Source organism: Arctopsyche grandis, chromosome 12 (assembly GCF_051622035.1).
Source record: "Arctopsyche grandis isolate Sample6627 chromosome 12, ASM5162203v2, whole genome shotgun sequence".
NCBI classification, from domain to species: Eukaryota; Metazoa; Arthropoda; class Insecta; order Trichoptera; family Hydropsychidae; genus Arctopsyche; species Arctopsyche grandis.
The window spans coordinates 26452325-26479850 of record NC_135366.1 but is presented as its reverse complement, the minus strand read 5'-3'; the positions used below and the strand labels follow the sequence as shown (position 1 = coordinate 26479850).

The window sequence follows — 27526 nt, the reverse complement described above, 5'->3', positions numbered from 1 at the left end:
CGTCAGGATTAAGGTGAATCCTTGCCCAGAGCCGGGTCGAGGATTATACATTTCAAATAAAATTACCGGTTAACGGATCCATATGTAAGTGAGTGCAGATGTCTTGAGGATTGTTGTATATATAAATACATACAATTGGTAAATATTATATAGACATGTGAGATTCGTGCGGTAATAAGAGAGTTTCCTTTGTGTATTATTAACGGAATTGTCTACTTTAAACAGGAAATAAGTATGTAGAAAAATGGCAATCGTATGAGGAAAACAACATATGTCAAATGTTTTGATGTTAAAATTCACGATATTTGTATGACAGGAGTCATGTCAAAAATATTGAAAATAATTCGCAGTGATGAAAGAGGAAGAATGCGATTCAAGTGGAGAGATATTTAAAATGTTTTTAGTGTGAGAATGCTTTTAAATAAGGGGCCTGTTTACCAATTTTTAACAAAAAATAAATACAATAAATACCATTTCAAATTACTAGTACCCACTAGAGTCCCGCTGCTGGCCAGACCTTGGTTTGTGATTCCAAGTCTTTCGTTTCTTATCAAAGTTAGCCAATTTTTCTGATTTTCATTGAAACGATTTGAGTGAAATTGGCATCTCCTTTCCTATCTCAAGTTATTCAGCGTCTTGAGGTTCGCCAATTTGATTATAAAATGTTGCAAAAATTTCTCCATAGGTGTCACTGTGGATGTTTGTATGAGTTCGAATTATATAGAATGATTATGTATGTATATTGATTGTATTGCACCTGTATGATTGTATTCGTCGCTTGGTAGCGATCTGTAAAAGCGAGTTTTCATGTTCTATGAAATAAAAATATAAAAGTAAATCAAAACATATGAGCCGTTATTTTTGAAAGTGCATAAATCCATAAGCTTTCTTCATTTCGAGAAATATCTCCCGAAACATTCAATATAATGTTTTGCGTTTTAAAATATTTAAAAATACTAGCGGCCTTAGTAATAAGTTTATTCTACTATTCCAAGATTCTGGACATATCGAATAAAAAGTAGTGATAGGAAATTGTGAATCAAGTCAAAATGAAATAGGGTTTTTGGAACTGAGAATTGGACTTCCATCACTTTCAAGTAGATATAAGACGAACTGCTTGCCCCAGGTTTATTATATAACTGCATTTAATTGCTCAGTATTTTCATATGATCTGGTCAGTAAATAGACGACCAGTAAGTTATATTATCAGTCACTAACAGCTTAACTATTTTCTGGTTGTAAAAAAATACTAAAAACAACAAGCGATTAACTGACCTTTCATTTATATCAATAGATATAGATTATAGATACAACCTGAATTATATTATATAAATTATTAATTAATTGATATTATCTAAATTGTGAGTATAATATATTGAAAAAAAACTAAACATTTACTTTGTTGCCTATATAATTTGATTTTTTTGATTTTTAAATGCTTTTTATTATTACGAAATTATGTTCACAATACATCCTATATCTATTTTAATAGCTACTGATCTACTGATCATTTTCTATTTTACAATTTTAATTTAATTTTGTTAGTAATCACAGTATTATATTATTCTAATGTTAATGTACAGCATAATATGAAAAAAGCTCAAAAACCTACATATTTACAATGTTGCTTATATAATACATATCTACATACATAGATAATGACAAATTTAAGTTCTAAATCAAAAGAAATTTCAAGGAAATCTTTCAATGATTTTTCTACTATGTATATTGAGTTATTTTATATTAAAGTTTGTATATATTGTCTATTCATATTAGACTTCGAAACAATAAATGCAATATTCATATGAAATCACAGTCTCTATACGTAATTTAATTCTTAAATCATTATTAAATTAATGTCAACATAATCTAAGAGTCGACAAGTTAGTGATAGCTTAGATTTATCATGGAAATATTCCAACACAGCATCAAGTAAATGTTATGCGAATCTTGCAATCGATTCATAATCATCAGTTCGAAAATAATAAAACCGAACTAAAAATATACCCCTGAAACCGACAGCCGGAAAATCGGTGCGAGAAGATGATTAAACAGAGGTCACACCGGTCTCTCAACCGACGCGACAGCAAAGTAAACAATATTACATTTAAGCATTTTTAATTTTTTCAAATTTACAAGACGTCCGTCGACATTTTGACATGTCGAGAGAGAGTGAGCTAGAGAATCACTTTCCACAGAAACGTCCACACAAGAAGTGCACGTATTTAACTGATTAAATCGCGCGTAAATCAGTCTCTTCTTTATTATTAGTCCGTCTGCTCGTGAGTGGCGGCGAGGTCTTTTTCACTGACGATTTTTTTTTCTTCTCATTTACTAACTCTTTTTTTTTCGTCAACCAACGTCCACTTTCAACTTGTCGCCTCGAGAGTGAGTGCCGCCACTTAGGAGACGATAAATCAAGAAAATTCCGGCTTTCGGGGTGCGTACGACCCGTTAAATTAAGAAGAGCCGACATCTCCTTGCGCGACTTTATGATAATGGCGTCGAATGTATGCGGTATCGAATCGCGCACAATGTCAGCGAATTAGACGCTCTTTTTGCAAGTTGGGTACAGAGTAATTCAGAATATTGTCGCGCATGATTGCCATATTTTATTTTATTTCCATCGAACATGTACAGCCTTTACAGATCGCTCCGAAGCAACAAGTGTACTAATATAGATACAATACAATGAATACAAGCATTTTATACAATGCTCATTCATACAAATCTTTATCCACAGTGACATTTTTGCAGCATTTTATTATAGAAATTGATGAACCTTAAGACGCCGAATAACTTATTTTATTTTATTACATTTTATACCTGGCCAATTAAAAACAATACAGCATTTTTATTATACAAGTCGCTGAATTACGAGACACTGAAAACACGCAAATCAAAGAGACATCTATGAATTGTACATACATTTTATTGGACATTAATCATACTCAAATAGTGGTGACATAGTAGGTAGGAAGGATTTTAGCCAATTTTTAATCGGGAACCGTTTCAACAATGAAATCAGAGAAAATTGGCAAACTCTGATAGGAAACGATCGACCTGGAGTCACAAATATCCATGTCTGACCAGCAGCAGTACATATATACTCAGAAAAATTCTTTTCAATCGAGGTCAGTTCATGGGATCAAACCCGGCGCCTCTCGGTGTTAGGCAGAAGCTTAACGACCGAGCTATGCTGCTGGCTAAACTTGAGATTTGCAAGAGAGATAGGAAAGACGATGCTAATTTTCAGTGACCATTTCAATGAAAATCAGAACAATTGGCAAACTCTGGTAGGATACGATCAACCTGGAGTCGCAAACCAATGTCTGGTCAACAGCTACTAGTGGGAATCGAACCGTGACCACTACGCTAGAAAGCATAATATGCTAACCACTAGTCCACGCTGTTGGATTTTTGAAAACTGATGATGAATTGAAGTATAGTTTCAGGGGTTTCTATGTAGCTCGGTAAGAATTGTCGTTTTTTAAAGTATTGCGTTTTGTATCGAGCTTTACATATGTACATAATATGCATTTTATACATATTTTATAACTTTTTGATACAAAAAATGCTTAAGAGGTGTTTGCTTGTGTCTATGATGATTTCCATATTTGTCAGGCTTCAAAAGGGTGCTCAAAGTGAGAGCTTGACTTTTGATAATGAATTGAAGTACAGTATTTGTATCGGAGGATTCTAGCTAGGGATTTAAACTATAAAACATTGCGTTTTGAACCAAGCATTATGTAATAATTAAAGCCCGGACCCTGAGGGGGCTGTATATTGTTCAAATGTTGTAAATGCATTGTTAATAACAATAAACGGCACGCTTCCGGTCCTATCTCTAGTAATAATATCTATGTTTTTTTATATAATCAACTTTTCGATACAAAAAAACTCTTTTCAGATTAAAGAGACTATATACAATGCATCTGGACTGCATTTTCTAGGTATTTGCGTATATTTATCATTCAGATATGAAGCCTACTCAAGTCGAAGAAACCACATGTAGTTTATTCGTTGAAGTACCACCCCCCCCCCCCCCCCCCGGCCAATTGTATAGAGCCATTGAATTACCTTTGCAAATCGAGACTGTAGCATCCAAGGTTAAATAAAAATAAAATCTATATGTACAATATATATTTATTGGAAATGTAAAATTATAGTATTGTGTTTTTGAATATTTTGTTTGTTGAAATTTCTGATACTTGCCTGAGCAGATCAAGCCATCATAAAAACGGGAATGTAATTTAAATAAATAAATTGATAATATTACTTGTATATTATATTATATGTGTGTATTCAATTGAAAATCATTCTAGAAAAAAAAAACTTTTCCTGAATTGATAAAAATATCCTTGGGAAAATACTGGCATCCAATGGCATGTAAAGTAAAGACATGCTGGATATTATGATGCAAATTTGCTTTAAATACATATGTACATAAATGAACTCTAAAATGCAATAATTAAAAACAGACCGAATAATTGAATACAAAATATTTTAAGGGTAGTCCAACCGAGCGAAAAAGAATCGTATATTTTTATCCATGGGGGTGGCTTATATTCAGATGATAAGAAAAATAAAGCAAGATTTCAATTTTTATAGTTAACTATACATTTTTTTTATTATTATTTATGTATGTATACCAATGGTAGAGAACATTTTCAAATCCAAAAATAATTTATACATATATAAACGCACGGTAATATGTCTAAATATGACACCCCTTATCAACCCTCGAACATAACAATGAGTCACGAATCACTCCGTATGAATAGAGAGTGCTTTCGAAATATGAGAGGGGAGTGTTCCACGTAAGTTTTTATCGAATCAGTTACGCCACTGCACATCCTCGAATTCACAAAGACCTAGGTATATGTGGTTGGGTAGGTAGATGATGAGAGTAGGGGTTTTTTTCTGGATAGTGTTTATTTAAGTCGGGCAGATTTATCGGCGAGCGAGGTGATGTTTCTCTGTGCGCCGAGTGGGAAATTTGTTTTGTCGTCCAGCGGCGCGCGCTAATGGAATTTTGTAGTTTTTTATCGACGCCCCTGGTGCATGAATTTCGAATGTGGAGACAACCGCCTATTTATTGTGCTAAACACGAAAATTAAACTTACACGCCTTTATCTCTAATTAACTACGCTCGGGGAAGTCCACTCACATTTATTCTACAATAGTATCGTAGACATTCCAAGCTTTAAATAAATTTTAATACTGAATTTATTTTTTAAATCAATATTGAAACTTACATACATTCATATTTAATCAATATATAATGAGACTTTTATATTTTTCAAATAATTATACTTTTTCAAAACAAACTTGAAAATTGAAGCCATAGTGAAATTGAAGTACATAGTTTTATTTAATGTGTTTTTTTCCATTAATATACTTCAATGCATCTTATATCTTATTTCAACATTTTAACAAAGGTCGTATCCTTCTTATACCATTTTTAATTTGGAAGTAAAAGTGTTAATTTTATTTGAATCCCAACTTTAAATCATATAAACTGATGCATTATTTTTTCAAATGAAAATGAACACTGATAGATATATTCAGGCAAAAAATATATTTTAAGCTGAAAGCACTTGACATAATCTTAATCAAATACAAAACTATTAAAAAAATAATAATGGAAATAACAATATGTTTAAATTGAAATATCATATATATGTACGTTTGATTTTTTTATATACTTTGTATTCATATTATATAAGACATTAATCCCGTCTTGTTTGTTGTTTCTTTCAGTAAGTAATAAGATGCAAAAAAGTAGACGTAAGTGCATTTAATGTAGCTTTATATTTATCTGATGTTACAAATGGTATTTATGGTTTGAATATGTTTAAGAATAGAATAGACCGGTTGATAAACGGCGCTTTTAATTGAATCGTTAATGGCGCCATTCAATTAGCCAACACACATAGAAAATATTCGAACGATGTAGTACAGGACGAACCGTTCTAAATATAAATAGGCATCTAAACATTTATCTAGAATTCAAAAATAAAAGGATAAACGACTACGATTTTCAATCATAAGATAAAACTAATCCCATGAAAAGTACTGTCGAGTGCAATTCCCGAGTGAAACTTTTAAAAGAAAGCGTAACACATTAAATATTCAAAAATATAAGACTTGATCTATAGCACCCGAAACACATTTAAAAGCCTCGAAGATAAACGCAACGTCCCATTAGCGGTAAATATATAAAAGAATATTCACATTTCAACAAAAATTCACGAAATAAAATACATTTTGATTATACGAAAAAAATAAATAAAAATAAAATAATAAAACATTCACACAAGAAAATTCCCCAGAATAATATTTATTAACAAAAAAATATATAAATAAACGTGGTTAGTCGGCGAAAAGTTCTATAATTAAAGCGGAATAAATTTAAGTAGAAAAATGTGAGTTCATTCCGGATAGATACGCTCGCCGATATGACATCCACTATTAACGATTCACATTAAAAACCAAAAAAAAAAAAGTAATTTAAAACTCTAAACAAAAGGCGCATATACATACATAGGTACATACATACATAGATACGTGAAAACGGAATAAAATCCTAATAAAAACGTTGTATTCTCATTATAATATTTACCTACTTATATTATCATACACACGAACGCACTACGTGCAAGTTTCGGAGGAGAAGCGCATCATGAATTAAACATGAGACCAATTACAATATGTAATATGACAACCGTGAATAAACGCGAGTATCGCCTTTATAGCCAACCGACATTTTTAAGCGGGTTTATGAAGTGCGCGAAAATTGTGTCTGTTTCGCAGAAAGTCGGTGAAATTTCGCCATTTAAAATCTAAAAGGCGACTAGATTCTTGACGGTGTTTAGTAAATATATTCGAGTGATATTGCAGAGGCGACGTGTGTCAAGTTGAAATGCTTCCACGTTATTATCGTAGAATTCATCACCAACTTGGCGATAAAAATTTATGTAAAATAAGCAGTATGGCGATTATGTTTATGGACATTGGAGGCGTTAAGTTCGACTGTATTGCCGATTTATGCGAGATGATTTTTATTATAAGTAGTCGCTAAACGTTTTATTAAATAATAAACGGACGGATATTACACGGCCGAAACGGTCAGTTAATTTTTTTAAGATCGAAGAAGACTATTTCGATTATGTTTGTTTTGGTATTTGGGAATAGGCAGAGATGTACAAGTTGGGTGTTCGACCTTTGGTAGTGTTTGAATGTCGAGTGTGACAAAGATTGCTAGTTATTTAGTACAGCACATACACTCCAATAGTTCAAAAGTTTGCGAAAAGATTTTGAAAATTTCGCATTTGATATGAGCAAGCATAAAACATTAGCAAAGTTATGATACTTACATATATCGTTTAGAAATGGACAATAAATTCTTGTAATGACCTCAGGACTAGTAAAGGTCAATTTACATATGTATAATATTAGCATTAAATTTGCAATAAAATTCTAATTAGTAGATAACCAAGGCAGGTTCTAATAATTAAGACATATTATTATAAGAATTTAGCATTATATTTAATATATTAAGCATCTACCAGTGTAATAATAAGAAAATTAAATAAATCTTTAAGCTAATTTCACATTGCCTCAACTGTCTCAACTGCCAGCTTATTTCTTTCATCCGACCATTGTGTTGACATCAGGGAAAATATTCTCTCCACATTGGCATTGTGGGCTGGAATGGCAAATATATAGTTTCACATAGTTTTATTAAACACGACTTCTGTTCAAAATGATTGGTATCTCTAAAAAACTTCAGCCATTTCTCTTCCATACTCAATTTCAGCGTTGTCTCCCAGTTTTCGTTGGTATTATTTTTATTTAAATAATCTTTTAAATATACGAACTGGTTGAAAAGAAGCTCATTGTTTCCAGCATCGATGTTCCTTACTTGCAAATATTCAACGGTTCGTTCTATTTCCCCCCATTCAGTAACTTACTTGAGAGTCATCCAATCGAAAGCATTAAATTTTTTGAATGATTGGGACCACTTATCAATGTATTCCACAGCAGTTTTAAAGAAATCGACAGTCTGTTTTTCGAAAGTTTCCACTTTGGCACTGTTTCCAGAACCAAGCTTTAAGAGATTCAAGATTTTTTTGTCGTCATTCCAATAAAATTGGATTTTTTTCTCTCGATCATATGTCGTTTTGTCTCTTCTAATAAAGACTTTACTTCCAGGACTGTGATGTTTGATTTTTCTATTTTTTTAATTTGAGATTCAAATGTATTGAGCTGTGAATGCAAGAAGCAAAAATAAGCTTCACTCATTGGATCATCAAAAAAATCTTTAAGGGTGGTACAGATCCTTGCCGCGCCGATTCTCTCACGCAGAGTTTAGGGAGAAAACGGGACAAATACGGGACAAATTGTAATACGGGACCGAGTAGTGATATACGGGACATGTCCCGTATATACGGGACGTATGGCAACTAGGGATCCCAAATATTCGTCGACTTCAACTATTCGAATATCGAATAGTAAATCAAGAGCTATTCGAATATATTCGAAAATGAAAAAAATGGTAATTACATATGTACCAAGCATAAATTTGAATTAATCGTCTTATCATTGAATTCCACCTCGTTTTTACAGCCAATAATAATTTACCAATTTTTTATTTTCTTTATTCATTATGATTTCTTCTAAAAATGTACATTTCGCCGGTGACTTCTTAAATATTCGTGTTATTTTTCTGATGTTTTCCAAAATTTTGTAGAGATTATTATCGATCGGAAAGTGATTTTCTTCAAACATTTCCGTATTTAATGAATACAAATCTGTTTCTGTCACATGTAGACATTTCATTTTCTTTATTTTCTTCATTATATATTTAATTTTCTTCATAATCGTCAGCTTCTTCGTTATCACTCATTTCATGTTGATTTTATGTATTTAGTTTATAAAAAAATATATACACGAATAATATTCGCATAGTTGATGAAATATTCGAATAACGAATGGCTGGAAAAATCAGACGAATAATTCGAATACTCGAATATTCGAATGTTCGATTGGGATCCCTAATGGCAACCCTATAGTCTATGTATGTATGTACATAGATAAAGTAAAAAACCGAAATTGGACATTGCCATTGGGTAATTGATCCAAATCAAACCGAGAAAGAAAAGAAAAAAAAAATTACTGAATATTTTCAAATAATAAATTGTAAATATATCGGAAATTAAAAAAAAAATAAATGTGGTGTTTGCTGTATGTACTTGGAATATAATATTTTCGTATTTGTTTATATCTGGTCACCTTTTTATTTATCCCATATTAATTGTATTGAGAAAGTTCAACTTAAATATATTAAATCCTTACGCTACCTTTTTCCTACCTATACCCATTCTACTGTTTCCGACATTTTAAACATCCTTTCTTTTAACAATCTTTCTGTCAGGCGACGACATACTGATGCTATATTCTTCTTTAAGCTCATAAATGGTTTCCTTGATTGTTCTGATTTACTGAATAAGGTTAATTTCAGAATCCCAGTTCGGTACTCTAGACGCGTTGCACTCTTTTCACTTGATCCTTTCAATACTAATTCCCAAAAATATTTTTATCTGCAGCGCGTTTATCGTATGTTTAACGGAGAGCTGAATGAGGTTGATCTATTTGGTATTTCCCTACATCAATTCAGGTCTAACATTAAGAGAATCTTGACCGATTGATTCATTTCTTCTCCTATTCTATTTTTCCAATATTTTTATACTTTAGTTTAGTTATGTAATGTGCTATTTAATCATATTATAGCTTTCATTCTTTTCCTTTTCATTTGTTTATTTTGTATTTACCTTTTTCATTTGTTTTATATTTGTAAATTTCAATTTCTTCTTATATTCTATTTTATAACCTTTTCCAAATATTTAAATACTATAGTTTAATTGTGCAATGTTCTACATATTTTGTCATGCCTTTATTATTTACGTTTTAATTTGTTTTCCTTATATTTATCTTTTTAATTTTTGTAAAAATCTATTATTGGACTCGGATGTTACATATATTATTTATTTACTATTTGTTTTTTTATACATATCTATGTACATCCTGTCTGTTGACTTTTCAATTAATAAAATAAATAAATATCTTTTTTGTCTCACTGTACTGCTTTATTTTATATTTTATTCTGTATGTGTGCATTAAATAAAGTAAATAAATAAATAAAGCATTAATACATTCAAAATTGAATACACCCCTAAGTACCAAACCGAACATAGAACCATACATGAACATACATGAGATATATAAATTGGAGATAGTGCGCATGCGCGTAGGCGGAGCTAGTCACCTTAGGCGGGGCCACACGTACAAGGCGTGGGCGGGATTTAGGAACCGAACTGCCCCTACCGGTCAAAACCGGTTGCCAGTGACGGGGAGGCGGCTGCAGACAAGACCCGCCAACAAGCACCACCATAAACCGACTATTCACACCATGAACCCACGGTGAGGGTCCCAAGACGACCGACATGCTCGTCCCGCCGGACATGATGGCCGCGCAATCCAAAATGCTCTACCAAATCAACAAATACTACGCCGAGAGGGTCCAAACTCGCATGCAGCACATCTCCAAAACGATACGCGACGTGTGCAAAGTCGTCCAGGACGTCCTCAAAGAAGTGGAAGTCCAAGAACCGCGCTTCATATCATCCCTCACGGAGTGCAACGGCAAGTACGAAGGCCTAGAAGTGATATCACCGGGAGAGTTCGAAGTGGTCTTGTACTTGAATCAAATGGGAGTGTTCAATTTCGTCGACGACGGTAGCCTTCCAGGATGTGCCGTTTTGAAGCTGAGTGACGGCAGGAAACGATCGATGTCACTTTGGGTCGAATTCATCACTGCTTCTGGGTATCTGTCGGCGCGTAAGATACGCTCCCGGTTCCAAACATTAGTGGCTCAAGCTTGCGACAAGTGTTCGTATAGGGATTCCGTCAAAATGATAGCGGATACTACAGAAGTCAAATTGAGGATTAGGGAGAGATATGTTGTGCAGATTACGCCTGCTTTCAAGTGTTCTGGAGTGTGGCCTAGGTCTGCAGCTCACTGGCCGATTGCTCATATTCCTTGGCCGCATCCTAATCTAGTTGCCGAGGTTAAGACTGAAGGGTTTGATCTGTTGTCTAAGGAGTGTATAGCTTTGCAAGGGAAACAGTCTGCTATGGAGGGGGATGCTTGGGTTTTGTCGTTTTTGGAAGCTGAAGATAGGCTGTTGCAAGGCGGCTGTCGGAGGAGGTGTTTGAGCATTTTGAAGACTTTGAGGGATCGGCATTTGGATCTGCCTGGAAGTCCTGTGACGAGTTATCACATGAAAACTTTACTGTTGTACGAGTGTGAGAAGCATCCTAGAGAGTTGGAATGGGATGAGGCGAGTGTCGGTGATAGGATCAATGGGATATTTTTGCAGTTGATCTCATGCCTGCAATGTAGAAGGTGTCCTCATTATTTCTTGCCAAATTTAGATCTGTTTAAAGGGAAATCTCCGAGCGCTTTAGAGAACGCGGCTAAACAAGTGTGGAGGCTCACTAGAGAAATGCTAACAAATACGAGATCATTAGAAAAGTTATAAACTATTTAATCATTGCGTTAAAAATGGGTGCTTCGACGAATTATTTGCTTGCGATTCGCTAGTGGAATATTTTCGTTCAAAATAGCGTGCAATATTGTTTGTAGTGAAATTATTTATTTTATTTGTGGTGTTACTAAATATTGTTTTAATTATTTAGTCACTTAAATGCATAGTTACGCCAATATTGAGTGATGCGTTAATATATATCTGTGATTTTATTTATTTTTATATTTAAACAAAATTTTATATCTACTATTGTATTATATAACTGCTTACTATATTATAATATATCTATACGTATAAAAATGTATACAAAACATTCCTAAGATTGTTTGTTTATTAAAATATACCCTATATGATTACTTTAAATGTGATAAACAAATATATGAAAGCTAAAAACAAACTCGTTTGTACTGATGAATTGTATACGCTGTAAATGTCAATGTTTTTTTGTTTTATTTATTTAATAATAATTTAGTTATGTATGTATTGTACGTAGTATAATAATACGTAATGAAAATGTGATCTTAGTAAAAAAAAATCAACTATGTTACTTGTTATAAGACTGTCTCAAATTATTAAAATAAATTATAAAAAATAAAAATACCCTTTCATTTTTTACACATACCTATTCAAACTATATTTTTTTATAATCATGTGCACAATATTGTAGTGTAGCGGATCAATCTCGATTCTAAATTACATGTCGAATGAAAAGTAAAAAAAATAAAATTGAACGATTGTCGGTACATTTGTAGGCGGGTAAGTGATACGCATATAAATGAGTGTTTTATTATTTCGTAACAGAATTAATTTGAGAGTTCCAAAGCGAAAAAGCCGACACAGTTTGACGTACGATTAATCAAAAAAAAAAATAGAAACATTGAAAGCTCTTAATATATCATAAGGAAACCCACGTACTCGAAAAATTACAATTCTCACATCTGCAGTGTAAAAAAATCACCATCGGATAAGCAAGTAGATGAAAAACCATACAAACGGTAAAAATATATACCTACTCGTAAGTAAATTAAGATGTAGTTAATAAAGAAAAGAGAATGGGGGGCTCGAAATATTAGATTATGAAAAATTGTGTTGCAGTAATTAATTTGTCCCCCTCGATTTATAACGTTATGCAATTAAAAGCCTTTTAATTTTTAATTCAACGATGATTGATGAATAAAATATTAAAAATGTATTAATTATAATTTAACATAACGCTGAGAATCAAACACAAATATAATTTTGTTCTTAGGTGTTACATTTTAATTGCAGAATGATAGATTGCGCACTTCAAATTTTTTGAAACCACATTTGCAATTTGTAATTATTTTATTGTAATTTGCAAGAACGAAAATAAGATATTCTCAAAGTACGTAATTAATCACTAATAATAAGTAATTATTAAAAAATAAAAATATTTGAATCGCATTGATATGAAATTCCGATTAAAAACTTAAAAGAAATTAATAAAATTTAAGTGCGCGAACGTAATAAATAAATAAAATAATAATAAAGCGATTATAACGCTCTTCATAGAATTATGCATGGGAATGAAAAATAAATAAACGGTACATAAGTAAGTATTAAAAAAAAAAAAACGATATATTTACTCCAATAAATCTCCATGTTATTTAGTTTCTTTATATTTTAATGTCGTCGCACTAAAAGGTGAACGTCGACAGCGGCAACATTAAACGTTTGAAGATTTTATCTCGATTCAAGTCTCATGCAAGCCATAGACCCGATATATGTATTCATATATTATATACTTGTACATATGGGTACATAGTTTTGATATTGAATCTGATTTTTAAGCCCTTCACGGTTAAGTTAACTCAAAAAACGAATACAATGAGAGATAGACTGGTTTTTGATTTTAATTGAAGTAGTCGAAGAGCGGTTCCGAAAAAAATAAGAAAATGTTTGTGGTATGCGTATTTTTCGTAGAGGAGGGGTTTTTAAAAGCCGGTCCTTTATGAAATAATTAAAAAAAAAACGACAACAACTGACGATCTCGAAACGACAAATCGTTAAAAGACGCGACTTACGGCTTCCGTACGTACTCTCTTAACGTGGGCTTCTTTAAAGTCGTTAACGAAACGCACGAACGATTATTATTTTTATTGATGATGTGATTAAACGGAAAATATTTGAATGTCCAATCGTATATTTTTTATGAGGAATACTACTGGATTTTAAAAGGGATTTCGTCAGCATTATCAATTAATAACAAGTCCATAGAGAATAATTCAATTTTAAAAGCACGATTGAAAGCAATTCGTATTTTATTATGAACATTTTTTCAAACGCTGAATTCAAAAGTGGAATAATAATCGTCGCTTCATTTCAGCACGTTGATTATGCAATAATAATCATAAAATAATGATTTAAATTATAGCTACATATATACGAAGTTCATATTTATATTTGGCGAATTTGGCGGGAAATTATTGTTTGTCTTTTATGTATTGAATTCCTTCTAACTATTTTACATTATTACAATAAACGTCATTCGTTAAAAATATATAATATATAATAAGTATCAAAAAATGAGAATGTTCTTAGTTTATACATATTTTAAGAATTAAATGCTTTTTATATGTATTAAAAAATTCACTGTTGAATTCAGGGGGGGGGGCCGGGATGGGACTAATGGCTCCCGCCATAGAGAATTACATAATGTACTTATATACAACTAAAATAATGTATTTTGTGGTTTTATAATTCGATTAAAATATTGTTTACAAATAAATAAGTATATAATAATTATTATTTTATAACTGAACGTTTTATTATTGAAAAAAATGTGTGTGTGCATTACAATTTATTAATGGCTCCCACTCTGTCATTTTCCTGGATCCGCCCCTGGCATGTACATACATACATAGGTGTGTATGTATGTATATTGTAGAGTTAAATTATATGTTTATATTGCTAAAACCAATATTGTTATATGAATAAAAAAATGAAATATAAGGAAAAATTTTCTATATGAAAATATATTTTCACCAATTCAAGCAACGAAAATGTATCAAACAATGAATTTACAATGTTTAACTCTATAAATTTAACCAAACAATCCAATCTTAAATGAATAGGGCCAACCCTTACTTAACCTAACCTATCCTAACCCTTAAATAATACCAACCCTAACAATCTAATCTTAAATGAATAAAACCAACCCTGAAAATGTAACCCTTTTATGATTTCACTGAAACGCCACTGAAAATATATTTTCACCTGAAATATAATTTCACTGTGACCGATATAATAAAATTTTGAATACGTATCTAATTTTTAATAATAAAGCGGTTTATTTAATTGATCAATACTTTAACTTTAAAAAGAAAAATTTAATAAAATAGTAAGAGCTTTTTCAAATATGTAGAATTTAATACTCAATTCAACCGAAATGTGTATTGTTATTTGGTTATTTTTACAATTTGCCTCTGTATTGTACAAAAAAGTATATAAAAATAAAATAAAAAAGTAATGAAGTCAAACTAATTTCGTACCCCATACATTGTTACATAGTTTGTACGCAATAAAGTATGATTTATATTAGACGAATTCAGTACATAAAAATAATCACACAAAAAAATAAGCCATAAATTAACAAACAAAACTATCGTCATTTACGCAACACTGAATTTGAAAATCAGCAAAAAAAAAAAACAAACAAAATTAAATCCAACCATAAAAACACACCGAAAGTGTGAACGTACACCGCAAAGCCAAAACTCGATAAGCGCCCCCCCCATAATTTAAATTAATTAGGACGGCCAATTTTTCCACGTCAGACTAAAAAACGCGATACCTGAAATCGTCAAATTTTCATAGGAAAATCTTGTCCGGACGCTATCAATCACGATAAAAAAGCCCATAACATAGCCGGCGAGTCACGACACATGACACATGCATACACATACACAGCCATACAACACGAACCAACACACATGACAAAAAGGCGGGACTTGCGTTGCTAAGGGGCTGGGCTTCGTCAACCAATGGTGGGGGAAGACAGATCGTGCTCCAGCACCGGCTATCGAGCCGGTTTCAGTACCGATCGAAGTTCCGTGGCGGAAGGGCGCGTTCCAAGCATCTCATACTACATACACATATATATTTAGTATACGCGACATGTGAATTAAATATATTTAACTGAAAGTCTACAGTTATCAGTCACTATTCCGATTATAAACAGCGCAGATATGCTGGTGCCGGCCGACATGATGGCCGCCCAGTCGAAGCTGGTGTACCAGATGAACAAGTATTGTTCGGAAAGGGTGCACAGCAGGAAGGTCCAGATCAGCAAGACCATCCACGAAGTCTGCAGGGTCGTCCAGGATGTTTTGAAGGAGGTGGAGCTGCAAGAGCCTCGCTTCATATCGTCCTTGACCGATTACAACGGCAGATTTGATGGATTGGAAGTCGTGTCTCCGACTGAGTTTGAAATAATCATCTATCTGAATCAGATGGGTGTGTTGAACTTTGTCGACGACGGAAGCCTTCCAGGATGTGCCGTGTTGAAGTTGAGCGACGGAAGGAAACGATCGATGTCTCTTTGGGTGGAGTTTATAACTGCTTCTGGGTATCTTTCGGCGCGTAAGATACGCTCTCGATTCCAAACGCTTGTGGCTCAAGCTTGCGACAAGTGTTCTTATAGGGATTGTGTTAAAATGATTGCTGAAACTACTGAAGTTAAGTTGAGGATTAGGGAGAGATATGTAGTGCAGATTACGCCGGCTTTCAAGTGTGCAGGACTTTGGCCTAGATCTGCCGCGCATTGGCCGGCTCCAGCTGCTCCTTGGCCGCATCCTACTATTGTGGCTGAGGTGAAGACTGAAGGTTTCGATCTGTTGTCTAAAGAGTGTATAGCTTTGCAGGGGAAGAATTCAGCTATGGAGGGGGACGCTTGGGCTTTGCACTTTTGCGAGGCTGAGAATCGTTTGTTGCAAGGGGGTTGTCGTAGGAAGTGTTTGAGCATTCTGAAGACGATCAGAGATCGTCATTTGGACCTGCCTGGTAATCCCGTGACGTGTTATCACATGAAGACTCTGCTGTTGTACGAGTGCGAGAAGCATCCCAGAGAGCCTGAGTGGGATGAAGGTGCTATAGGGGACAGAATTAATGGGATATTCCTTCAACTTATATCCTGTCTGCAATGCAGACGGTGTCCTCACTATTTCTTGCCGAATTTGGACCTGTTCAAGGGGAAGTCTCCGAGCGCGTTGGAGAATGCGTCTAAGCAAGTGTGGCGGTTGACGAGAGAGATGCTAACGAATTCGCGCTCGTTCGAAAAGCTGTGATAATCGTATTGTGTGTAAAAATTAAAGAACCATTTAAAAATTGTTGTAAAGTGGAGAAATTAAGGAAATGGTTATGCAAGCGTGTGTGTTTGTGTTGAAAAAGTGAGCGGCCGACGGGTTGTTAACACTATTGCGGCGCGCCCATAGTAAACGATGATTCCTATTAATTAATATATTTTTTTAATTTGTATCCGAACTTGTAAATAAGTAATATTTATTATGTAAAATAAAATTATTATCGAGAAATTAAAAAATGAATTTTATTAAATTAAATGTGTGCATGAAGAAGTCAGTCAGTGTGTTTATTAGGCTAAATTTTAAATGCAATTCAATTAGAAAATCTGAAATTTATTTGCAATAAGTAAGTATCTAGTTGATAAGCAGCCACTAATTTTAATAAATTTATCGCCTATTCAATACATATTTAATTCCACATTAAAATCATAAGAAGTATAATTAAGTATTTATTAGATATAAATATTACAACGAAATTTTTAAACGGCAAATTAGTATTAAATAATATTCCTTTATGTAGAGTTATATTTAATCCGGAATTCATTTAATCCATTAATAATGCCATTAAGATTTTATTGAAATGAAATTTCAATATGCATATGCACTATGCATATGTTTATTTTTTAGAAATATTGAAATAAGAATCAATTAATTATAATAAAGATGTGTAGAAATATGTATAATATGTATATGCAGTGTTTTTATCTCATGGAGAATTTCATACATTTTACCGTTGAAATAAATAAGTGTATTATAAAAATGTAATACAGATCAATTATTGTAAAAATATAATATATTGGGTAGATTTTTTTAAAACAAAAAAAATGATGTCTTTTACTATACCGCGAATTTTGATATAATTTATTCTTTGACGCTATAGTTAATGATAAAAAAATTAAACCCGTTTTTAAACCAATTGTTTTTTTATTAATCTAATGAACAGTGTGAGTGAATTGAAGAATAATTAAAAATTCAAAAGCATTTTATATCATAAAGTATTATTGAATTGAGATATTTATTAAGTATAATTACAATATAACTGCAATAAATAGTTAACGGAGTATTTCAATAATAAAATTGACATCGAAGAAAAATATTTTAGTTGCAAGTAAAAATCATGTTTATCGAAAGCATACCATATCAAATTATTAATCGCAATAATTTATTTAAATAATTAGCACATATTTCAAAAGGCAATAATAAAATGGCCGAAATTTGTTTTCGTCGATGACCACTTTCATACATTCGAATTCAATAAAACGGTTCAACAGATTCATACAAAAAAGTTCACACAGCTTTTATCAAACATACATTCGTAAGCATATAATATATACATAAACAGATAAATAAATTAATATTATAAATCGCCTATGATGTATTAACGGCACCGGTTAATTACGGGCCTATTTTCGTGCGTTTCGTTATAATGATTCAATTTCGATTTTCGACCGGATTCGGCACCGCCTTTGAACTGATTCGAATCGGTACGCATCCAGCGGGTAGCCGGCCATAATATATTGCTAATACAGACCGCCATCATAAATCCACACGAATCCGTCTAAAACCCACGGTGAGATAAGCCGATAGACCGAGAGAGAGAGACGGAGAGAGAGAATAGCCGATTCGATTATCGATTCGCCGTTAATGAGCCAATAATTAACATTTGTTTATAAGAAACGCAAACAAATGACCGACGTTTAATTACTCAATTCTTCTAAGTAGGCACTGGCATGCGATCGCATAATTTCACGCGCGCCGCGTATCTCGAATCGTAAATTTTGGCCGCGGACGAGACGCACCGGCGCGCACTGTGTTAAATTTTTGCGCGGATTTTATTTATTTCACGGAGAGGATGCATAATGCATTCCTGTTTATTTCTATGCGTTTTGCGTTTTGTTCGTTCACAATATTGACGATTATTTATATGTGATATTGAATTCGCGTCGTTGCGAAAGGTTTCGCGATTTACATACAAATGTGCCATTGTGTTTCAATCAACCGATTGAAACTTCTTGTTTTTTTTTTGTTACGTCTCGATAAAAAGTTGAAGAGTCTGCGCTTTTTATGCGTTTGCAAATTAAATTATACGATGAAGAAATAACGATAGTGTGATCAAGATCCGCAATCTATGTAGCATGTATTTGGCGGTCTAAAAATTATTCCAAGTGCCTATGCGATTTATATTTACATATATAGAAATTTCCATCTTGACACTTATTTCAATAAGAATTGTTTATAACATGAGACACGGAAGGCATTATATGAATAAAATTATTATTATAAATTTATATTCAAAAACATTTGATAACCGTAACTTATGTCTTATAATAGGGTACTTGCATTGTATTGAATATAAAAAATAAATATTATGCGTATTTTAAAAGACCTTGTCAATTGACTTGAATATAAAAAACTATTTTAAATAATATGAGGAATATAATATTTAGCAGCAAATTCAATAAACAAAAAAAGCGAATCAGAAGCGTGGCGATTTAAATAAGAAAAGAGTGTACATACTTTTCATGCCTAAAAAATGATATAATAAAATAGTTATTTAAAATAAAATTCCTTAAAAATAACCTTAGCTAGCAGCATAGCTCGGTCGTTAAACTTCTGCCTAACACCGAGAGGAGCCGGGTTCGATCCCATAAGTTGACCTCGATTGAAAAATAATTTTTCCGAGTATATCTGTAGTGCTGCTGGTCAGAACTGGATATTAGTGACTCCAGGTCGATCGTTTCCTATCAGAGTTAGCCAATTTTCTCTGATTTCATTGTTGAAACGGTTCCCGATTAATAATTGAGTAAAATCCTTACTATCTACTATGTCACTACTATATGAGTATGATTAATGTACAATAAAATTTATGTACAATTCATAGATGTCTTGTTAATTTGAGAGTTTTCAGTGTCTCGTAATTCAGCGACTTGCATAATAAAAATGCTGTATTGTCTGTAATTGGCCTGGAAAGCGCATCGGGGTTTACCTGTAAGGCCTTCCTGGTATAAAATGTAATAAAATAAATAAATAAATAATCATGATATTCATTAACAAAAATATAATAAACAATCCAAAATGACTGCAAAGGGTTAAAAAAGCACATCGAAAGTGCACATACACAACTACATATGTATGTACGTACATCACTTAAACATGCACAAGGTGCGAAGAATTGCAAAGTTCGCCATTGTTGCAAATACAAATATTGAAATGAAGACGAAACGAAAATATATACCGTTGACGCTGAGAATTGACGTTGACGAATCGCGGCGCGTATGCGTGCATGATAAATCCGCGAATAAATATGAACGTGTATGTAATATATCCGAGAGTATGTATGTACGTTCGTTCGGTTTAAATAAAACATTCGAATGTATAATATGTAGCGGTATAATAAACGAGACAAAAGATAAATATTAATCTGTGCGATAGCCGGACAACGACAACGACCAGGCACACGTATGTTACCCATACAAGTTCGATACGCGGGCTCACCTGTACAGGTGAGTTCACGTTGATGGGTCAATACCGGTATGTATTTATTTATATAGACGCGGGCTGTAGTCGTCTAGTGTTATAGGTGGGTATGGGCTATGGATTAGATGTTTAGACTTTTATGGTTGCGAAGTTGCAGGTCAGATAAAAAAATATCAAGATGATTTTGTTAATTGGCGTTTATTTAATATATGTTTATAGAAACACATATGTATAGTCGTTGTTCCTTTTGCGAAATTGAAAGGATTCTAAAGAAAAAAATAAATTTGAAAAAAAGCGTCGTACGATAGTGCGTGTATGAAGGGTATTATAATAAGAGGACAACCTTTATAAGGACAACCTTTCTTATTATAAGAGGACAATCTTAATTTCAACAAAATATATTGTTTCTCTTAAACAGTTTTTGAAAAGACGCTTCAGATGAAAGTTTTCATGAAATAAATTTGAAATGGATACCTTGATATCGACATCAACTTAAAAATATACATTTGAAACAAATAAAAAATTCGCTTTGACGAAACTTCCATGTCAATGCATTTTCAATAATTTAATATGTAATTTCGACTTTGAGTACTTTGTATGTATGTTTGTTTGGTTCGTAGAATCCGTGACATTCATTTTTAATAAAAAACAAAATAACATTCAAATAAATTTAATCAAATTTGTATTATTAGATTAGCCATGTTTAAGCGGTTTATATTAAAAAAACCGAGCGAAGCCGGGTAAAACCACTAGTACAAAATAATATCAATTAATGAATTTTTGATCGTATCATATGTACATACCATTTGAAATATTAATTTTAAATGGCGGAAAATTCGATATAGGTAGGTTTTAATTTATTTATTTTTTTGGATTTCATAATTAGCAATTTCTTAAAAAAAAGAAAAAGGTAATTGCAAATTAGATAGGTATGTATATCTGGTCTAAAATAAAAGATTTTTACTGCTGCAATTTAATCAGATAAATTTTAAAATTTATCAATTTCACGACAAAATCATATACAAAATCATGTACATACATATATTCGTGCTATCAAAAATAATAAAAACAAATTATTCCATTTAACAGTCTTCGTCAAAGCGTTTTAAAATCAGTAGTAAATTTATATGATTATCATCTACAGACATTCACCATTCACTGCTGGATGAAGTCCTCTCCAATATGCTTCAATTTGTCTCCGCTTTGAGCAACTTTCATCCATCTCATCTCAAACATGTTTTCTAATTTCATTTACCCAAAGCTTTTGTGGCATTCCTTACACTCTGTTCTTATTCTCTCGGGTACCATTCGAGCACTTCTTCGTCCATTCTGTTAGCTACGCTACACGCCCATTGACATTTCAATCTCTTCTCTCTCGCAACTACCTATGTATGTATATCAACTAACATTTTCATACTTCTTATTCTTGTATTCCGATTCCAATCGATTTATAAACATATTAACTTAAAGAATTAACATGCGTTTTCTATGAAAAATCTTATACAATTAGTATATTAATAAAATATTGATGTTTTGGTTTAAAATCTAGTATATTTAAAAAAAAACTTGATATTGATTTTAACATATTATAATATTTTCAAATCGGGTTAAGCATTTTTATATTATATACAATACAAATTGGACCGGATTCAGACCGCGGCCCACAGTTTGGGGCATCGCCAGTAAGACAGATAATAGACGAGCGATTCGGTATCGTATGTGGTAAATCGAAATTCGAATAGGTATAAATTACTATTTGGAGTTGGAACAATTAATTAGTGTGGTGTATAAACGATTTTTTTCCGTTCGGTACACACCAATCGGGAAAATTAGAATAATGTGAGCAGTATTATAATCGCGTGTGTGTGTTTGTACTGGGCAGGAACACAAAGGAGACCGAATCTCGATATTTATTGGCGCAACTTCACAATTTGAATAAATTCTCGACTGCCATGCCACGATAGCTTAGATACGATATAAACAACGTCATAGATTCGATCGGAGGTTCTGGAACTTTTCACAAGCCGTCATTGTGACTGGTGTTTAAGAAGTTCTTACCCGATTGGCAAACACGTGTGTTTACGATTAACTACGCCGCAGATGAAAACATCAAAATTGATAAATTATCAAAAAAACTTTCAAAAGTATCAAAAAAGTACAAACGTAAAAAAATCATCAAATTTTTTGACTATCCAGTATCAAGACTATCTGTTTGAATTATGTGTATTTTTGTGGAATATTATCTGCTTCAAATATCAAATTGAGTTGAACTTCTTTATAACGAGTACGGAAAAAAAGATTGTTGCTTTGAATTATTTAAAAAAAAAAAGTAATTAATTACTTTAATTGAAGAAAAAAAACATAGGAAGGTAATTGAATTTAGCACAGATATAATGAGTTATAATGAGCTTCAAAATGATAGCGTAAATTACATTTTGCTTCAAATTTGTATATTTTAAATCTTTCGATCATTTAAAAGTGGGGTGTGTTATTTTTGTATGTGTGTGACTGTTATATTTTTTAAAATTATTTTTAATAAGACAAAATGTAGAAAAGTGATATAAAACAATAAAATAAGTAAATTATAGCTATAGTAAAATGTACATGCTATCACATTCAGCCCCCACTCAACCCGCGATGGCCAATTACATTTCGTTTCAGTTTCGCATTGCATTTTGGTCAAGAAATACAAAATTGTTCGTGCGTATAGAGGTCGGTTGAATATGCAAATGAATATTTACTATTAGATTCGCCATGTATAAGCTGTTTATATTAAAAAATACTGAACGAAGCCGGGTAAAACAACTAGTATTTTATATTAATGGACAATTTTATTTTTTAGACGATGAAAGTAATTGTCACGTCATTTTATTGACAATAAAATTTACAAAGTAATATTATTAAAGATCTTGCATTGAGTAAATAAGAAATAAGAAATAATAAAACTGCATCGTAAATAAGAAATAATAATAAAAAAATAAAGATTATTTTATGTTCTTACAATGTTACAAGTCTCACACTACATCAGATCGAATGTAATTTGAATCTGTTATTGCTCTATTGGCTACCCTTAACTACTACCATAGCTTTATTTATGTACATATAACGAAAAAATATTAAAAAAACTTAGATATATATTAAATTTTAATATACATTAAATAATTTCTCCCACAAAATTAATTACATATATTGAAAGCTTTGAGGCGCATTTATCAAACATGACCAATTCAAAGAACACACGACCAATTTCAACATACGACTTTACACATCAACCGCAATACAATACAACAAACACGACCACGACGGCAAGCCATCACTTGGGAACCACTGAGTATGATTGATAAAAGGGGCTCGAGCGGCTCATTAATCGGGGCCCCAGGCTCCCAGGCCCACATCAAAAGAGCCGTGATCGATGCCCAAACCATACTTTAACCATACATACATATGTACACGACCTCTCAAAGATACAACACTTCGACAAAAACCATAAGAGAAAGCACGACAATTTTGTTTGTGTGTTCAATGACTATCTATACATATATGTACATATGTATATATTGAGGAATATAAGGAGAATCAAAAATTAAATTAATTTAATGAAACAATGATCGGCCTAGAGAGTGTTCTCGATACATACATACATATGTGGGAGCGATAGTAATACATTTCGAATTTTCAGTAAGGCAAAAGTACTACTTCCGATCGATTGATTTTGTTCATATTTTATTTCATAGAACAAGAGCACTCGCCTTTACAGATCGCTCCAAAGCGACACGTGGACTTTAAACAGATGCAATACAATCAATCAATATATCTACATAAGGATTTTACACAATGCTAATTCATACAAACATCCACAGTCACTTCTATGTATGTAGAAATTTTTGTTGTATTTTATAATTAAATAGGCGAACCTCAATACGCTGAATAGTTTGAAATTAGCAAGAGAGATAGGAAAGGAGATGCCAATTTTACAGAAACCGTTTCAATGAAAATCAGAAAAACTCTGATAAGAAACGATCGACCTGGAGTCATAAACCAAGGTTTGGCCAGCAGCGGGACTCTCGTGGGACTCGAATCCGCAACACTATGCCCGAAAGCATAATATGCTAACCACTAATCCACGTCTACACATATATTTGTTATAACTAAGCTTCGGCGCGATCCTACGCACCGTTGTACATTTTTATGGTGAACTTTTTTTTGCTCTCTAGCTTTGTAGTTTGCCCTCTTTCCTGGAAAATAGCCCCAAAACTCCCATTTTTTGTTCCAAAAGCACGCTCCAAGGCCGAAGACTAGTTATAACTTGGTATTACTATGAAGATTAAAATCGTTAAATACGAAAACCATACTAAAACTTAAAACAATGAAAGAAAAATACCACTTACAGTTCTTACTGAGACTCTTACTTAAACCCTATCAAGCGAAAAAAAAATTTACATACATATAGGGCCGAAGAAAAATAGTCCGAGTTGACTGATCTTTACTAAATTTAAAATGTTACTTAGTTTTGAAATGAAGATTACAAATATGATTTTTTTAGATGAATATTCAAAGCTCAAAAAATGTTTAAAAAAACAATATTTTTTGATGTACATACATATATTCATATATGTATGTACATCAAAAAAGAGTATGAAAATGTGATCGATATCAGTCAAAATTTCTCACAAAAACAATACTTGATATGTGAATACATACATACATATATAGAAAAATACCGAACAGAAAAGCCGACGAAAAACAAACATCGTTAACACATTGCGGGCGGTGAAAATTTTCTCAGACACGCCCCCAGAATTATGATGGCATATTCAAATCATCCTTAAAAGCGTGCCCGAAACGAGACATCAACATGGGCGAGAGCGTGCCACGAGAACGTGAACGTGCCACGAATCGAGAAAAACAGATCGAATCTGAGAAATTTGCGATCGGCGCCAAAAAGCATCGACGCCGAGATACGTTATGCGCATATTTAATAAATCCTCCGTTTTTACGGTGTTATAAAGCCTTGCAATTATTATTATATCTTATATTATTAATGCGTTACGGCTGCGATAACTGGTTGTTTCGAGCGATCAAGTTTTTCCATCGGCATTAATGTAATATAATTATTATGTTATAAAAGTGTATCGGGTGCATTGACTCGTCACGGATTTATGCATTTTTAAAAGGCTTCGTTTAGTATTCGTCAAAAAGCTCGTGTACAATTTGGGAAAGGACGTTTTCGGAATTGAAAATTGGTCGAAATTTAATATTCGGTCATCGTTTTATTGACAGACTTGTGCTTTTTTTATTCGTGTTGTCGACGATGTTGAACTCAAATAAACAATGCCGTGTTGAATTTGAAAGTCATTTCGATGCATTTAAATTTATTTGAAAATGGTGGCACGTGTTCGGTTCTATACGTATATACGAATTTACTATCTGAATGATTCATGCTCTATGATATAATATATTGTAATATGCTGAGCTAAATAACTACCAAGATTACTCACGTGTATTTATGTGTGTATAATTAATGTAAATAATACGATAATTAAAAAAAAATGTGTATGTTTCAAAAAGCATCATATTCAAGCATATCTGAAACGCATCAGTTGGTCAATTTGTTATAGCAACAATCGCGATGATATGTACGTATGTATTTATATCGTAGTGACATACTAGCAGGTAGTAGGTAGAAAGTCTTCAAGGATTTAATTTGATTTGTTATAGGACAATTATTTTTTGAAAAAACATTCAATATATGTAATATAGTAAAATAGTAGGCCAATACAAAAATATTATAAGTAGCAACAGAAAAATCCTTACGACAGAAAAATCACTTCATCAGTGGTATCAATTATTTGATATCTATATTATGAGGTTTAATTTTCAAAGGCTGAAACCAAACTGTATTTTTTTTTTAAATTAACGAACTACTAATGTACATATAAGAATATGAAGAAAAAATACAACCCGAAAAGATTAAATATTCTTAAAAAAAAAAATTGAAACTATAACATAAGTATAGATGTATTTTTTTGCATTGTTTTCCTTTCATTAAGTTGATATGAATATAAATCAAATGAAGTCCTTGAAAATACAAGATCAAGTAAGATGCCTTGGCTGATACGTAATGCTTAATAAGTAATACAATTAGAGGGAAGCTTTAAGAGTTATAAATATACTTTTAGCTAATTAATATATGTACATACATATGTACAAACACAACATATGTATTTTCAAAAGCAATAAGTAAAATAAAAATGGATTTCCAAAAATTTTATTAAATATGTATTGAATTTGTAAAATTTACATTTGCACAATGGCCACAAAACAACGATATGATATATGGTAATATAGACATTCTTCAGGTATAATTTAATTTATTTATTTACATAATGATATTTTTTATTCACTAACTTTATCTATTTTTTTTAATACTAAAAAACAACAACCTTAGAGCCAATTAAAAGCTCGAAGGGGCAAAGAGCGGAACACGCGATGCAATTTACACGAGGAAACCGACCGGTCGAGAAAATGTGACTCAATTAAAACTGAAAAACCGCAAATTCCATCGAAGCGGCAATTAAAATTGTGAGAAAATACTAAGTTGACTGCGCATCCAGTTTCAGATCGAATTGTAAACATCCGCTGTGTTTAAATGAAGAACTACTATTCCGCACTTCAGGATTTCTTGCGGAAATGAAAATATGAGTCGTCGCATTATAAAAATCTATTTATTTCATCTTTATCCTGTACTGTACTGCTTTCCAAATATCATTGTAATTAACGTCTATTACGGTCATTTATGCTAATTCATAATTTTTTAGTATAAACTAAATGCAATAATGTAATTATTGCATACTAATTGTAAATCATCTATTGTTTCAAAGCGTCATTTCTACTATACTCAACGACATGTGACTAAAAACGTTTTAATGTGATATATTTTAGAGTCACGGCTACTGGGAAAGGTCTATTTAAATATATTACACAGCATGTATCGGCAACTGGACGTATGTAACTAGCAGTACGAAAAGTTTTCTCTGGTACATTTTATAGATAAATTCATATCTTACGTGGCGTAGACGTAACAGCAAGTAACAGCAGTAGCCGACAAAATCTATT

The 27526-nt window shown here is 32.3% G+C and overlaps 2 protein-coding genes and 1 pseudogene across 3 annotated transcripts in view; 2 read left to right on the top strand and 1 right to left on the bottom strand.

The window, feature by feature from the left end:
- The window catches only part of rg (A kinase anchor protein rugose), a 748758-nt gene that overhangs the window by 70061 nt on the left and 651171 nt on the right, over nucleotides 1-27526 (bottom strand). The window lies entirely within an intron of this gene.
- Nucleotides 9865-11606, top strand: LOC143920409 (protein mab-21 pseudogene; annotated as a pseudogene). The gene has a single exon (XR_013261339.1). The product of XR_013261339.1 is annotated as a protein mab-21 pseudogene (transcript).
- On the top strand, nucleotides 15674-17159 carry LOC143919870 (protein mab-21). The gene has a single exon (XM_077442424.1). The coding sequence runs from the start codon at nucleotides 15821-15823 to the stop codon at nucleotides 16916-16918; it is 1098 nt and encodes a 365-aa protein (XP_077298550.1). The 5' UTR covers nucleotides 15674-15820; the 3' UTR covers nucleotides 16919-17159.